The sequence below is a fragment of the Hyla sarda genome, chromosome 12 (assembly GCF_029499605.1).
Source record: "Hyla sarda isolate aHylSar1 chromosome 12, aHylSar1.hap1, whole genome shotgun sequence".
NCBI classification, from domain to species: Eukaryota; Metazoa; Chordata; class Amphibia; order Anura; family Hylidae; genus Hyla; species Hyla sarda.
The window spans coordinates 82,798,761-82,815,006 of NC_079200.1; the positions used below are offsets into that span (position 1 = coordinate 82,798,761).

The window sequence follows — 16,246 nt, forward strand, 5'->3', positions numbered from 1 at the left end:
AGAGAAAATCAATATAAAATATTCCTGGACATACAAAAGCATCGTATGTTGATGCTGCCTTCAACATGCGATGGCCTCTAAGAGGCCATCGTATGTTGAAATGATCGTATGTTGGGAGGGGTCACTGCCTGCTGCATTGTGGCAAGGTGTAGGGGCAGCAAAGAGTATTCTAGATGGGGGCATAGAACCCTGATGATACATAACAGCACAGTGTATGAGAGGGTGCACTGTCTTATCCTGCTTTATATAGCAGATACTGAAGCTGTTAGCTGATGATGGTTGCTGTGATCCTTTGGTTAATATAAGTGCTGCTTGTAAAATATCCTTGGACCGGTGGAACCACAATTCCACAAGAGGAGAATTGGGCACTTGATCCAAGTATTGTTCTAGCAAGTGTGTAAATACACCACAGACACAAGGAGCCTGCTGTGCTTGGACATCTTGCGCAGCTGCAGGACGGGGGAATTGAACCCTATACAGGAGAATGAGAGGCGGACGCTCTACCCTCTGAGCCACATTCAAGGAAGTCCCTGCCTTCTCTGCTTACACTTCCTATAACCATGTGCACTCATGCCAGAGCAGAGCTCCCTGCACCTAGTGCTGAGCATTATATTAATAGACATTTGTAGGATTGTCGCACGAATGAATACGCCTTTTAGCCATAAGAATAAAACCATTGTAAATAACACAGATTATCTGATGACAGTGGCGTCTGGTTTTGAGAGGGTTATTATGAGACGAGTGACCAGATTTTGCAGTTGATGTTGGAAGCACGAGAATTGAGCAGTTATAAGGACCTGAGCAACTGTGACAAGGACCACATTATGTTGTTTTGATCCCAGGGTCAGAACATCAATTTGTAGTATAGCAGGAGTGTATATACAATTAGGTAACTCCCCAGCCCTATCAGACTCTGTTCAGACACTTTAGTCATAACGCAAGATTTCGGGGTCCTCCCCCTTATTCATCCCTGGATGTTACTGTGATATGTTCCACCTACCTAAACATTGTACAGACCAAGTCCCCTTCATTTAATCTTATAGTTGATCACTGTGTGTATATACACCACATAGAGAAAAGTACTGGCCCCTCCAAATTGGAGTTATGTGTAGTAGCTGTATACAGGGAGGAATGTGATGTATATACACTATATGGAGAAAAGTATTAGACCCCCACCTACTGGAGCTTCAAGGCCATTCTGAATTATTAGGCAATTAAAGAAGCACTTCAGGTCGTTTTGTTCCCCCAAATAATTGTACGTCTACCATCACTTGTCCTACAGTGGCATCTATTTTTTGGCAACACTGCTGCATCTATGAGTTTCTTTACTGTAACTGGGTGATGTGATCACCAGTCTGACCTCTTGTGGTCAGTCCTGGACCAGCTGACATCTTGTGAACTACAAAAGGACCTATTCAATCACTCCTCCTAGCTCACAGACCACTTCTCACCCAACTCTATCTGTATACTGCTGCGGCTGCTGCTATCTCGATGAGATCAGGATATATAGTAGTTATACACCTCCCCTGAAAATTTGTCTACCTAATGTGGGGGGACATCTGCTGCCTACTATGGGGAACTTCTGCTGCCTACTAATGGGGGGGGTGACTTCTGCTGCCTACCTAATATTGGGTACTATCTACTACATTCCTGCCGAGTTAATATGGGAACTAACTACCAAGCTAATAGGGGGCTACCTACATAGCTTATGTGGGGGGTTTTAAACAGGGGACAGCTATCTGGGGAATTTACCTACAGGGGCAACTCTATCTGGTTGGGTCCTACCCTACTTGGGGCACCTATGTGAAACTACTAAAGGACCCTGTCTAGCTACAGGAGGGACATAATTTCCTATTGGGTGGGACTTACTGATTCTTCCCTAACCCACCTATCTACCCCCTTTACTAAGTGGAAAACCAAGGGGGACATTATTATGGTATTGTAATGTCCGTTTTTGTGTTTTTGCATTTTAGGCCCTGTTCAGACTTTGTTTTTATGTATTATCTGTTTTCTGTGCTATTCTCCCTTGCTAGGGAATAGTTAATGGTATTAGCCAATGAGAACTCGGGTGGGGCTATTTAAACCCGAACTCTGCTACACGAGCTCTGCTACACTCTGTGCTGGTTATTAGATCTACTCTGACTATGTTATTAGTTATACCTTTGCTATGTTTGTTTGTCTGAATTTTAACCATGGTTATTATGCCTGTTTATGATAGATTTTAGTCTGCTTGGTTTTTACTACATCTGTTGGTTTTTAGGATTATGTATGTCCGTTCTGTGAGTCTTGCTTGTACGTGCTCTGTATTTAGTATTCCTGTTTAGAGCCCTGACCCGTATTCCTCCATGGTATGGAGTTTGGTTTTGTATTTTCCTTTTTTGTATCCTGACCAGTATTACTCCATGTTGTGGATTGGTTTTGTGGAGTCAGTTCAGGCTCATCTGGTTCTCAGTCCAGTGTTCCGTGTATTATATTTCTGTTTCCTTCTAGGCCAGCATCCTGATCACACAGTAGAATGTGCGTGCTGGTTAGAAATTTATTTGGCTTTAGTCATGATGTCCCGCCATGTTTGGAGTGGGGAGTCTAGAGAGTTCATGATTTCAGATCTCAAGTGTTTTTAGTACGTGCACTGATCGTGTACAACATTACTAATCTAGAGTGTCCTCTGTACATTACCATTGGTCTATAGTGTCCTCTGTACTTTATCACTGATCTGTGTCCTCTGAACTTTTATCTGTTTGTGTAGAGTGTTCTGTGTCCAGTGTGAAAACTGTTCTATGTCTCCTGACCGGTTTAGTGTTTTACATTCAGTTCAACTGTTAATCCCCTGCATCTCCTGGTTTCTGCTGTATACTTATTCCATATCTAGTCTTGTTCATTTATTCATATCTGCCGTTTATCTTGATTACGGTTTCTGAACTATATGTTAGTATGCTGTATACTGCCCTGTTTGTATATTTATATCCTGTCTGGTTTATCTGGTTGTTTTCCCTTTAAGTTTCTGACCTGTCCCCGACAATGTACAGTATTATTTTTGTACCTTTACTCCCATGCACTTTAGCGCAGGTAGAGACTGGCACCGTGGTTGTCAATCTGCCGTTTAGGGCAGATGGCCAAGTAGGCAGGGAGAGTGTTTCAAGGGACAACTTAGGGCTCATTCTCTCTGTCCATCCTATCGGTCATGACAGGTTTGGTGCATTATTGGTCTTGGAAAAGTTAAAAAGTTTTTTCTGGCAGGTTCTACAGAGACGAATGGTAGATGGAAAAAAATCGTCATGACGGTCTGGGCCAAATGGAGAAAAAATGGAAAGTAAACGATTCCAATCAGAGAAGACATCACCTGATCTAACTGTATGTAATTACTTATATGGTCTGTGGTGCTAATGATGTCAGTCTTTCCTCTGTATCGAAGGTCCTCCTAAACTTAGGTGAGGGACTGACACAGCTATTGCTGTTAAAGGGTGCGTTCACACTGTGGAGATTCCATCTGGCGGCTACTGCCGAAAACACTTCGGAGCTAGGGCCGCGGGGCACTGATTTGTCACCATTGACGGCTATGCAGTGCTCGTGGAATCCGCGCAAAGAATGTACATGTTCTTTCTTTGCGCTGAACAATTTCAGCGGCGGAATTGTCCGCCGCTGAAATTCTGCAGTGCAAACTGTGTCTCGCGGAGACCCATTCACACTAATGTTAAGTTCACACCGGAATTCCACCCATGGAATTCCGTGGGAATTTCGTAGTGTGAACGTACTCAAAGAGGTATTCCCACTCTGCATGTGCAGGTGTGATGAGGGAGTGGTTAGGCGTGTGGCCGAGGGCGTGGCTAGTGAGCATGGCTTGTCCCTCTTTGTTCTCAGCAAAAGTTGGGAGGTATGCAGCTCTCTGGGAGAGCCTACATACTGAAAAATAATGTGTTTTGAAATAGAATGGGATACATGACTCAGAACTTTTCAGTGCTGAACCAAGGCACCTCTATTGGCTGCCAGGTGCACACCCGCCCCCTACCATTGGTTCTTGGGGGGGTTGGGGGGGTGCGCATGTCACGTGACCATCTATATTGTGGGATTCTCTTCAGTGTGTTAGCACATGCGCTGTGGCTACAGCCAGACCCCGCAGCTTCCCCCCTTCCCCCGTTGCTCTTCTCCGTGGCCACATTTCTCTACAGCCCGATCCTCCACTCTCACACAGCGGGATATTCTGCACACACTCTCCCGCCGTGAGAGCAAGGAGTTCGGCATAGAGATGCAAGGAGGATAACCGCTCTCATCAGGACAAAGCTGCAGTCTCTGAGCCAGGGGAGAGCAGGGGCTTCATGCAGCCTCCTTATCACCTCTCCCCCTGCAGCTTCCTGCCTGCTCCTTCTCCACGATCAGAGCCAGGGGAGAGCGGAGGATCGCTCCCCACCCCTTCGGCTCTGACAGCTTCCTTATCCCCGCTCCCCTTTCAGATTCCTGCCCGCTCCTTCCACCTATTCTCCGCGATCAAAATCTCTGATGTTTTCCCCGTTGCCTCCATGTATGCTTAACCTCTTGGGGATGCAGGGCATATGCATATGCAATGCATCCCTGATCCTTGAGGACTCAGTACGCCCTGAGTATTTCCAATCCCTGCCACTCGTAGGGTAGGGACTGGGATACCTGGGATACCTGCGGATCCTCAAAGCGCAGCAGCAGGAGGTAAGGCTGGCCTCCTGCTGTTGCTTAGCAACAACTCCCAGCATGCACAAAAGGGCAAGCTGGGAATTGTTACTATGCAACAGCAGAAGGCACAACTACAACTCCCAGCAGGCCCTTTGGTAGTTTGTGCATGCTGGGGGTTGTAGTTATGCCAAAGGGCATGCTGGGAGTTGCAGTAGTGTGCCTCCAGCTGTTGCATAACTACAAGTCCCAGCATGCCCTTTGGCTGTAAGTGCATGCTGAGAGTTGTAGTTTTGCAACAGCTGAAGGCACACTGGTTGCAAAACACATCATTTGTTACCAAACTCAGAGTTTCGTAACCAGTGTGCCTCCAACTGTTGCAAACTACAACTCCCAGCATGCACTGATAGACCGTATATGCTGGGAGCTGTAGTTTGCAACAGCTGGAGGCAGACTGGTTACAAAACACAGAGTTAAGTAACAAACTCTGTGTTTTTCAACCAGTGTGCCTCCAGCTGTTGCATAACTAAAACCCCCAGCATGCACGGACAGTCAAAGGGCATGCTGGGAGTTGTAGATTTGCCACAGATGGAGGTTTGTCCCCCCCTCACCCCCATGTGAATGTACAGGGTACATTCACATCTTCAATTCCCTGGTTGGACTTGATGGACGTATATCTTTTTTCAACCATACTAACTATGTAACTATGTAACACATGGGCGGGGGTTTATAGTAAGTTTTTCGCTGCAAGTTTAGGAAGCAGCTAATTTTCCGCTGCAGCTTAAACTCCCAGCGGGAAACTCGCTGTAAACCCCCACCCTTGTGAATGTACCCTAAAAACACTACACTACACATACACAAAATAAAAAGTAAAACACTACATATACACCTACACAGTCCCCTCCCCCTTAATAAAAATGAAAAATGTCTGGTACGGCACTGTTTCCAAAATGGTGCCTCCAACAACTCCCAGTATTGCCAGACAGCCATTGACTGTCAAGGCTTGCTGGGAGTTTTGTAACAGCTGGAGGCACCCTGTTTGGGAAACATTGCTGTAGGGTAATTTTAGTATCGGAGGCAAGTGTCATTCTTGCATCCGGGTCTGTCCCTAGGCAAATCCCTAATTTAGTCCTTGAATGCGCATGGCGCTCTCTCACTTTGGAGCCCTGTCGTATTTCGTATTTACAGTTAAGTGCCACATATGGGATATTTCCTTACTCGGGAGAAATTTTATGAAAAGGTAAAGTTGGGGTCTACACCAGCATGTTGTTGTAAAAATGTTTTTCTTTTTTACACTAACATGCTGGTGTTGCCCCATACTTTTCATTTTCACAAGAGGTAAAAGGAAGAATACCCCCAAAATTTGTAACGCAATTTCTCCTAAGTACAAATATCCCATATGTGGACGTAAAATGCTCTGCGGGTGCACAACAGGGCTCAGGAGTGAGAGCACACTATGTACAGTATTTCAAAACACAATGGGGGATTTAGACTGTCCAAATTTGTCGACTTTTTCACGACTTTTGCTATAGAGGATTTTTAGTCCATGATGCATTTTAGGCTATTTTACACAGAAAAATGCATTGGTGCTGAATTTATCAATAACGACTTTTCGGCAAAAATTCACATCGGGCGTAAGTACGCTGAAATGTCAGACCATGCTGGAGCAGGTTTAAATACAGTCTAAACCGTAGATCCCGAAGTCCGTGCGCAGAATTTATCAAGAGCCTTGAGACAACTTTGATAAATCCCCCCATTATTCTTCAGTACATCAATATGGTGATATGTCTTGTGTGTCTAAACGGCTTCAACTGTTTCTGTGTCTTCTGCTACTATGCCTCCATCTTGTGGCTGCTTTGTGAATTACACTATAGGTTTGCTTTCATGCTTGCCTCTTTTTTGCATGATATAGGAATTTCTTTTCATTTGCAGATGTTTACCCAGATGTCCAGCCTGGCTCAGCGTCCTACAGCAGCTGGCTGTAATACCCCTCTTCCTGATGAGAGTGATCTTTTTTACTATAAGGACTGCTTCTCTGCAAATCCTTCAGACACCCCACCCGCCACCAGGAATGTCGTCACATGGGTGAAGGATTTTGTAAATTCTTCCTTAGGCTAGAATTCCACTGAGGTTTTTCATGCAAAAACGCCGATAAAAACCCCAATTTTGCCACACAGCGTTTTTTTTCTGTGAAAAAACGCTGTGGCCAGATGTTAGCTGCAAGTCAATAGTGAACGGCAAAATGCCAGATCCACATGGTGTTTTTCATTTTGGCGTTTTTTTTTTTTAAATCCTTTGGGTGTTTTTCAGCTCTTTTGGGCTAAGAGGCTGGTTTTCAAAAACATCCTCAAATTCAGAGTATGTTTTTTTTGGGGAAAACCTTGTGTTCGTGACACCAGGGCATGGTTTATCCTCCATACTACCCGAAGGTATACCGCTGGATCAACAGCACAATGGTTCAACGGTAGCTTTACGGAGTAATACAGGTGGAATAGTCTATACAGCTTAGCCAGGCCCACAGAGGTGACCACTGACTTCAGAGACCTTAGGGCTTGCTGGGACTTGCAGTGGACTGGGACAATTTTGATGCCGGCCACTCTGACTGAAGACAGGTTGACTTCAACTGACTTGACTGAGACTGACTATACCTTGTTTGTTGCTTAACAGGCTCTGACTGGGACCTGAGGGTTGTAGACTTCTGGTTGCGTGCTTTACTTGAAGCCTCCTCTGGACTCCAGAAACACTCTTAGGACTTGAATCCGAAAGAAGAAATTCACATCTGCACTCACCTGTGTACAAGTTCACTTTATTTCGTCATCATAAAGAATATACAAGCCGGCCTGGTGGGATCGGGAAAGGATCCAAAGGATAGGGGATAAGATGCCTGATTGCGGGAGTCCAGCCGCTGGGGACCCCCGTGATCTTGGACGCGGCACCCTGTTTGTAATCATTCCCTGGAGCGTGTTACCGGCGACCACAGGGCCGGCGGGGTGTGACGTCACGCCTCTGCCCTCGTGTGACGTCACACTCCGCCCCTCCATGCAAGCCTACGGGAGGGGGCGTGATAGCTGTCACGCCCCCTCCCATAGGCTTGCATTGAGGGGCGTAGCGTGAAGTCACACGGGGGCGGAGGTGTGACGTCACATGCTGCTGGCCCTGTGGTCGCTGGTAATCAGACCCGGAGCGAACACGCTCCAGGGAATGATTACAAACAGGGTGCCGCGTCCAAGATCACGGGGGTCCCCAGCGGCTGGACTCCCGCAATCAGGCATCTTATCCCCTATCCTTTGGATAGGGGATAAGATGTCTAAGCACCGGAGAACCCCTTTAAGGCTCACTATACCCCTTGTTACGTTCCTTGAGGGTTTCCCAAATAGGGTGCCATTTTATTTTTTTTTTGCTGTTCTGGCACCCCATTTTGCCATGCTGACCTAAGAATTTTGTCTATCCAAAAAAATAAATAAATAAATAAACCTGCTCCCGTGCTGCCAGTGGTCAGCACTGCAGTGTTACATGATCACAGGCCACACTCCTAACTCTGGAGTAATATGCATGACTGCTGAGGCTACTTATTGGCTGTGGCAGTCACATGACACCCATAACACCAGAGCACCGACCAAGGACAACTGCCGAACACCAGAGGCAGAATGGGGAAGGAGATGAGGGGACAGTATTGTCTGTGACACAGGGAGAGATGAAGGGACACCAATAGCTGTGATGCTGGGAGAGATGAGGGGACACTAATCATTGATCATATAATCTCATGTTACTAACTTTTTTTTTTTTGCTTGTTCCTAGGTTCAGCAAGTTTGTCAAGCGCTGTGTAGGGGATCAATGTAACAAAAATCTACATCAAAATCCAAAAAAAAAAAGCCAAAAGGAGTAGGCCCCTTCACCCCTGATCTTACAGAGGATTTCAGGAAAAGAATACGCTGGTATTGTGGGAGGAGTGTTCTACTGTTTATGGAAATAACTATAACAGCTGGCACCTCTCTATTGCAGTGTCCACCTATTGGCTCGAAATGTAAAAATGGAGTCAAATTTTCTGGTTGCCCTTACAAAACACTAAAGCACTTAAAAGGAGTATTCCGGTATATAAAAACATATCCCTTATCCTAAGTATAGGGGATGTGTCAGATCTCTCGTATGGGGCCCTGGCTGTCTGAAGGAGGAGGCGTGTTCAACCAATGCACAAAGCAGCGGCTGTCACACCCCCTTAAAGGGGTTCTCCAGTGCTTACACATCTTATCCCCTATCCAAAGGATCACAGGACATGCACGCGGCACCCTGTTTGTAATCAGTGCCCGGAGCGTGTTCGCTCCGGGACTGATTACGCTGGACCGCAGAGCCGGCGGCGTGTGATGTCACGCTCCGCCCCTCAATGCAAGGCTACGGGAGGGGGCGTGATAGCTATCACGCCCCCTCCCGTAGCCTTGCATTGAGGGGCGGAGCTTGACATCACACAGGGGCGTGACGTCACACGCCGCCGGCTCTGCAGTCGAACGTAATCAGTCCCAGAGCGAACACGCTCCGGGCACTTATTACAAACGGGGTGCCGCGTGCATGATCGCAGGCGTCCCCAGCTGCGGGACTCCCGCGATCAGACATCTTATCCCCTATCTTTTGGATAGGGGATAAGATGTGTAAGCACCGGAGTACCCCTTTAATACATCTCTATGGGAGAGTTGGAGGACTGCATAGAGGGCGCATGTCGGCCACTGCTTTGTGTGGGGGTGGACACACGCTTTTTGGATGGAGAGCCGGGGGCCCTGTATGGGAGAGCAGAAACTTATCCCCTATCTTTAGGATAGAGGATACGTTTTTTTATATCCCAGAGTACTCATTTAAAAGGGGTACTCCAAAATTTTATTTATTTTTTTAATCAACTGGTGCCAGAAAGTTACACAGATTTGTAAATTACCTCTATTAAAAAAAATCTTAATCCTTCCAGTACTTCTCAGCTGCTGTTTTGATCCATAGTAAGTTCTTTTGTTTTTTAATTTCCTTTCTGTCTGACCACAGAGCTCTCTGCTGACACCTCTGTCCATTTTAGGAACTGACCAGAGCAGGATAGGTTTTCTATGGGGATTTGCTCCTGCTCTGGACAGTTCCTAAAATGGACAGCAGAGAGCACTGTGGTCAGGCAGAAAGGAAATTAAAAAAAGAAAAAGAATTTCCTGTGGATCATACAGCATCTGATAAGTACTGGAAGGATTAAGATTTTTTAATAGAAGTCATTTACAAATCTGTTTAATTTTCTGGCACCAGTTTATTTAAAAAAAAAAAAAATTTAAAATTTTTTTCCTCCAAGTCTCCTCCTAGGGGAGCACTGGGCGATGCCAAATCCATGGTCACGAACCAAACATAAATAAAATAAGGTGCAATTTATTCTGCGTACAACATGTTTCAAAGCCAGTCTAACTTCTTCCTCAGGTCCAAACACAATACTGAAAAACGGAGTTATACATATTTTTACTTTATTTTTCCTAAGTTTTTCAGTATTGTGTTTGTAACTGATGAAGAAGCCGGACCGGTTTTGGAACAAAGAACAATAAATCGCACCTTAGATCATTATGCATGGTTGGTTTAGGACCACTGTTTCGGCAGCACCCGGTGATTCCCTAGGAGTCTTGGAGAAATATTTGTCTTTAATCGCACCCTGAACTATGTTTGGGGAGAAGCAGCAGCAGCTTCTCTTCCATTATTTAACCCAGTGTTTCCCAACCAGGGTGCCGCCAGCTGTTGCAAAACTACAACTCCCTGCATGCCCGGACAGCCAACGGCTGTCCGGGCATGCTGAGAGTTGTAGTTTTGCAACAGCTGGAGGCATCCTGGTTGGGAAACACTGGGTTAACCCTTTACTTTGTGTGAGTTGTGCCAACATTTCCACAACTTTGTAAGGAGAGTAGATTTTTGTCTTTATCCTCACCTGCACTTTTAAAGAAAGATTAAACTTGGGGGTGCTCTGTTTTATGTTTTTTCTTCAAAACTTGCTAGGAAGATGTTAAAACTGCTACACGTGTTTCATATAAATTACGCAAATCAAAAGGAGCTTTGTCCAGCACCAGCTCTATTGATTTATACCGAGCAGGATGAGGTTTGCTACTCTGTCTCCCTGATGTCACCAATTCATCCTTGAATTCCCTGTTTCTCTAAACTGTCCCTGACGCCAGATCAGTCTTCAGCAGTGGTCCACAGCCTGCGGTTCTCCAGCTGTTATAAAGATACAACACTAGGCTGCCAGGGCATCATCGTGACAGATGGAGAACACTGCTCTGCAGGCAGAGATTCAGATTCGGTAACAGGGATGGGTGGAGGAGGGTTTTATCCCTTGGATTGCTTGAAATTGGCCAGAAATATTAGCCACATGTCAACTCGTACAGCCGAGAAAGGGCGTTATCAGACAGATACTTCTTGCTCTAAATTCTGCAATTAGAGATGAGTGAACTTACAGTAAATTCGATTCGTCACAAACTTCTCGGCTCGGCAGTTGATTACTTATCCTGCATAAATTAGTTCAGCTTTCCAGTGCTCCGGTGGGCTGGAAAAGGTGGATACAGTCCTAGGAAAGAGTCTCCTAGGACTGTATCCACCTTTTCCAGCCCACCGGAGCACCTGAAAGCTGAAGTAATTTATGCAGGATAAGTCATCAACTGCCGAGCCGAGAAGTTCGTGACGAATCGAATTTACTGTAAGTTCGCTCATCTCTAACTGCAATGCTAATAGCCAAGAGAGCCCAGAAAGGGGGCAATGTTGCTGCGTTATTCTTTTTTGGAGATACATATATTTGTAGCGTAAAAATTACCAAGATTTAATAGCGTTTTTTACATTATACACAAAATGTCAGAGAGTCCAGAGCGGTCCCTGAAGGGTTAAACGTTGATTTCTCATCTACCCCACCATGGACCTTTTTCTGCCCCTAAGCCTGACCTCGTCCAGTTTCTTGATGACGGGGCCGGATTTCTTGGAGGTGGCAGTGTAGCTCTTGAGTAGGATCCCAAAGACGTCCTCTGTCTTGGGGTGAGTGCTGAGAAAAGCCTTTTCCAGGACATAGAGGTCAACGCCTTTATCTTCTGGAAGAGCAGAGGTGAAACTCAGTCCGAAATCAATCAGTACCAGGTTCAGGTCGGAATGTGGCGGCCGCAGGAGAATGTTAGAGGTGGTCAGGTCACCGTGGACTACATCCTCATCGTGCATCCGTGCCAATACCTGACCGATCCTTTCCGCCAGGCTACAGAGGATGCCCCCATGTTCTCGTGCATTCATTATGAAGTCCCGGACAGTGAGCGACCCCTCTATATCCTCCATGTAGATGCAGTTAGAAACGTAATCAACAAAGTAGACCACAGGGGCGGCGATACCTAAGAGACAAGGAACAGGACATGTCAGACAAAAGAGCCTGGAAGGAAGAGGTTACTGTCTGCCTCGCCCACAGTCCATCATTAGCATGAGGTATATAAAAGGGGACCAAGAACTACTCAGGCCCCACAGGTACTACAAATACATGCATAACACTTCAGGGGCCACCTTCCTAGATTACTGTCTCCCTCACAGCACCCCTGGGGGCTCACCAGCCTTCCTGCCCCTGAGAGCTAGTTACCTCTCCCACACTGTCCCCAATGGCTCATCTGCCTTCCTCCTTCAGATTTCTGAGTTTCCTTCAGTCAAAGCGCCCCCCAGTGGCTCCCCTGATTAGAATACTGCCTGTTTCCCCTCAGACACAGCGCCCCCCAGTGGCTCCCCTGATTAGAATACAGCCTGTTTCCCCTCAGACACAGCGCCCCCCCAGATTAGAATACAGCCTGTTTCCCCTCAGACACAGCGCCCCCCAGTGGCTCCCCTGATTAGAATACAGCCTGTTTCCCCTCAGACACAGCGCCCCCCCCAGATTAGAATACAGCCTGTTTCCCCTCAGACACAGCGCCCCCCAGTGGCTCCCCTGATTAGAATACTGCCTGTTTCCCCTCAGACACAGCGCCCCCCCAGTGGCTCCCCTGATTAGAATACAGCCTGTTTCCCCTCAGACACAGCGCCCCCAGATTAGAATACAGCCTGTTTCCCCTCAGACACAGCGCCCCCCAGTGGCTCCCCTGATTAGAATACAGCCTGTTTCCCCTCAGACACAGCGCCCCCCCCAGATTAGAATACAGCCTGTTTCCCTCAGTCACAGTGCCCCCCAGTGGCTCCCCTGATTAGAATACAGCCTGTTTCCCTCAGTCACAGTGCCCCCCAGTGGCTCCCCTGATTAGAATACAGCCTGTTTCCCCTCAGACACAGCGCCCCCCAGTGGCTCACTTGACTTCCTGCCTCAGACGGTTTCCCTCAGTTGCGGAGTCGCTCCCTGGTGGCTCACCTGCCTTCCTGCACCGGAGGATGGAGCGCACCTCCTGCGCCGTGCGCCTGTGTGTCAGCTTCTCATCCAGCGCGGGATGTCTGTACGACTTAGGGAATCTTTCCTTCACCACAGCCGCCTTCCCCAGAAAGCTTCCCCGGTACACCCGCGCCTCGGCCCCCTGCTTCATCAGCTGCAGCCCCTCCAGGTACCGCCGAGTTCGCTCCCGGCTGCAGCTCTCCGCGCCGTTCTCCATGGCATTCATGCTGACAGTCTTTACGTAAAGAGCGTAAGCAGCAAGCGTATAAGAGCGGCACGTTACTTTATAGCGCAAACAATATGAAGAATCCAAGAGAACGTACGTACGGGTTCAACTTAAAACAACGTCCGGGTAGAAACGGGACACGGCGAAATAAAGATCCGGGATAATTCGCGGAAAGATGCATCACTTTTAGGTGTCCGCCAACGTGGTCACAGCAAAGTCCGAGATGAACCCGCCCAAAAATCTTATGACAGGTTGTGTGACGGATATAAACTCCAGAAGAGGCCACTGCAATGTGCATGATCTGCTCTGGTCCTGATCATGACTGTACTCACCTCCAGAGCTGCAGTCACTATTCTGCTGTTACATCATGTCTTATTTTACAGTTACAACCAGAGCTGCAGTCACTATTCTGCTGTTACATCATGTCTTATCCTACAGTTACATCCAGAGCTGCAGTCACTATTCTGCTGTTACATCATGTCTTATTTTACAGTTACATCCAGAGCTGCAGTCACTATTCTGCTGTTACATCATGTCTTATCCTCCACTTACATCCAGAGCTGCAGTCACTATTCTGCTGTTACATCAGGTCTTATCCTACAGTTACATCCAAAGCTGCAGTCACTATTCTGCTGTTACATCAGGTCTTTTCCTACAGTTAAATCCAGAGATGCAGTCACTATTCTGCTGTTACATCATGTCTTATCCTCCAGTTACATCCACCCCCTTAACCCTAGAGCAGTGGTCTTGAACCTGCGGACCTCCAGATGTTGCAAAACTACAACTCCCAGCATGCCCGGACAGCCGTTGGCTGTCCGGGCATGCTGGGAGCTGTAGTTTTGCAACATCTGGAGGTCTGCAGGTTGAAGACCACTGCCCTAGAGGATGCAGGGGGCGTACAGGTACACCCTGGGTGCCTGGGACTTGGTGCACCAGGACTTCCCGCCCAGCTATGAAGCGAGAGCAGAAGCTGCGCTCGCATCATAGCCCTCGGGTCCCAGCTGATATCAGCAGTCAGGGACCCGCTGGTAATGGTGGACATTAGTTGTCGCGCTGATGCCTGCCATTAACCCCACAGATGCCGTGATCAATATAGGTAATTGGGCGGTTTGGTTGACTGATCTGATCGCCCCCGACACGGCCACGGTAATTAGATCAGCGAAGATGGCGGCCGGAGGTCTTCCCTGCCTCCTGCCATCATTATGGGGTCTTCTTCACTGGTGTGCCTTCAGAAAAACAAATCAACATACTTGGTATCGCCATGTGCGGAAATATCCGATCTATTAAAATATTATGTTAATAATCCTGTATGGTGAATGGCGTAAAGGTAAAAAATACATTCCAAAGAAAGATCACATCATATATCAGAATTTTTTTATGAAAAACGATCTAAAAGTCCCATCAAAACAAGAATGGTACCAATAAATACTACAGATCGCAGCGCAAAAAATGAGCCCACATACATCCCCGTATACAGAAAAATAATAAAAGTTATAGGGGTCAGAAGATGACAATTTTAATACACTGGTTTTGTTTAAGTTTGATTTCTTATTAAAGCAGTAAAATAATAGAAAAACAATATCAATTGGGTAACGTTTTATTCGCATTGAGTTATAGTATAGAGAGAACATTTATACTATAAAGTGCACTGTGAAAAAATAAATTAAAAAAAAGTTGCAAAATTGCAGTTTTCTTTTAAATTTCCCCCCACAAATAATACTTTTTATGGTTTCACTGTACAGTTTCTGGTTAAATGAGTGATGTCATTACAAAGTACAATTGGTCACACAAAAAACAAGCCCTCAAATGTGTCTGTGGATGGAAAAATAAAAAAAGTAATGGCTCTTTGGAGAGGAGGAAAGAGTGAAAATGCAAAAATAAAAATTTCCTGTGTCCTTAAAGAGTAGCTCCCACCATCCTATTTTTTTTCTGTCCCTGCCTATTGCCAATCTATCCCTAACCCCCTCCCTGCTTTTAATTTGTATTTTTACTATATTAAAAATGCTTTTTGTCTGCCTGGCAGTGTGCTCACTACCAGGCAGACTTCCCCAGCAGGCACCACATCACTGATGCCTGCTGGGGGGGGGGGGGACGGGGACTTCTGCCCTTAGTTCATCTACACACGGTGCCTCCAGTTGTTTCATCACTACAACTCCCAGCTTGCCCTGACATCTATTGGCTGTCAGGGCATTCTGGGTGTTGTAGTATTGAAACAGCTGGAGGCACCCTGTGTAGATAAACTATTAGTTACATGCGGCGCTAGCCCGTCCCCTCCGTCTCCCTCTCCCCCCCCCCCCGCGCCCACGCCATACCCCGTTCCCTCCATCACAACCCCCCCCCCCCCCCCCCCCATTACACTTACTGCAGAGTCCGGCAGCGGGCGTGCAGGGACAGCGGCGGCGGTGGCGATGTGCGGGAGGAGTGGCCTCCCAGCCATTGGCTAGGGAGCCAATGCGCTCGCTCCCTGCCTGTCTGATTGACAGGCAGGGAGCAAACGCAGGCTGAATGAAAAAGGACCGATGCCCGGCCGCATCGGTCCTTTTTCAGGCGTGACGTCACGGTAGGCTGCAGCCGGCCACTAGGAGGGAGACCCCTAGTGGCCGGTTTTCAAATGTAAATTAAACTATTTTAATAAAAAAATAAAAGTATATTAGAGAAATATGTTGTAGTACATAAGTACTACAACATATCAAAAAATAAAGTTGGTGACAGTGCCCATTTAAGGGGTTAAACACACCAAGTCTCCTTCTTTAAAGGGGTACTCCAGTGGAAAACATTATTTATTTTTTATCAACTGGTACCACAAAATTAAACAGATTTGTAAATGACTTCTATTTAAAAATCTTTATCCTTACAGTACTTAGCTGCTGTATGCTTCAGAGGAAGTTGTATAATTATTTTCTGTCTAACCACAGTGCTCACACCTTTGTCTGTGTCTCTGTCTAACTGTCCAGAGTAGAAGCAAATCCCCATAGCAAACCTCTCCTGCTCTGGACAGTTCCTGACATGGT

General features: G+C 46.7%; 1 protein-coding gene across 1 annotated transcript; it reads right to left on the reverse strand.

Moving 5' to 3' along the window:
• Positions 1 to 11,396: 11,396 nt before the first annotated feature.
• Positions 11,397 to 13,426, reverse strand: TP53RK (TP53 regulating kinase). The gene is made up of 2 exons (XM_056548253.1): positions 12,992 to 13,426; positions 11,397 to 11,999 (listed from the first exon to the last, which is right to left on the reverse strand). Exons 1-2 carry the CDS (start codon positions 13,233 to 13,235, stop codon positions 11,530 to 11,532), a joined length of 714 nt encoding a protein of 237 aa, XP_056404228.1. The 5' UTR covers positions 13,236 to 13,426; the 3' UTR covers positions 11,397 to 11,529.
• Between the last annotated feature and the right edge of the window lie 2,820 nt (positions 13,427 to 16,246).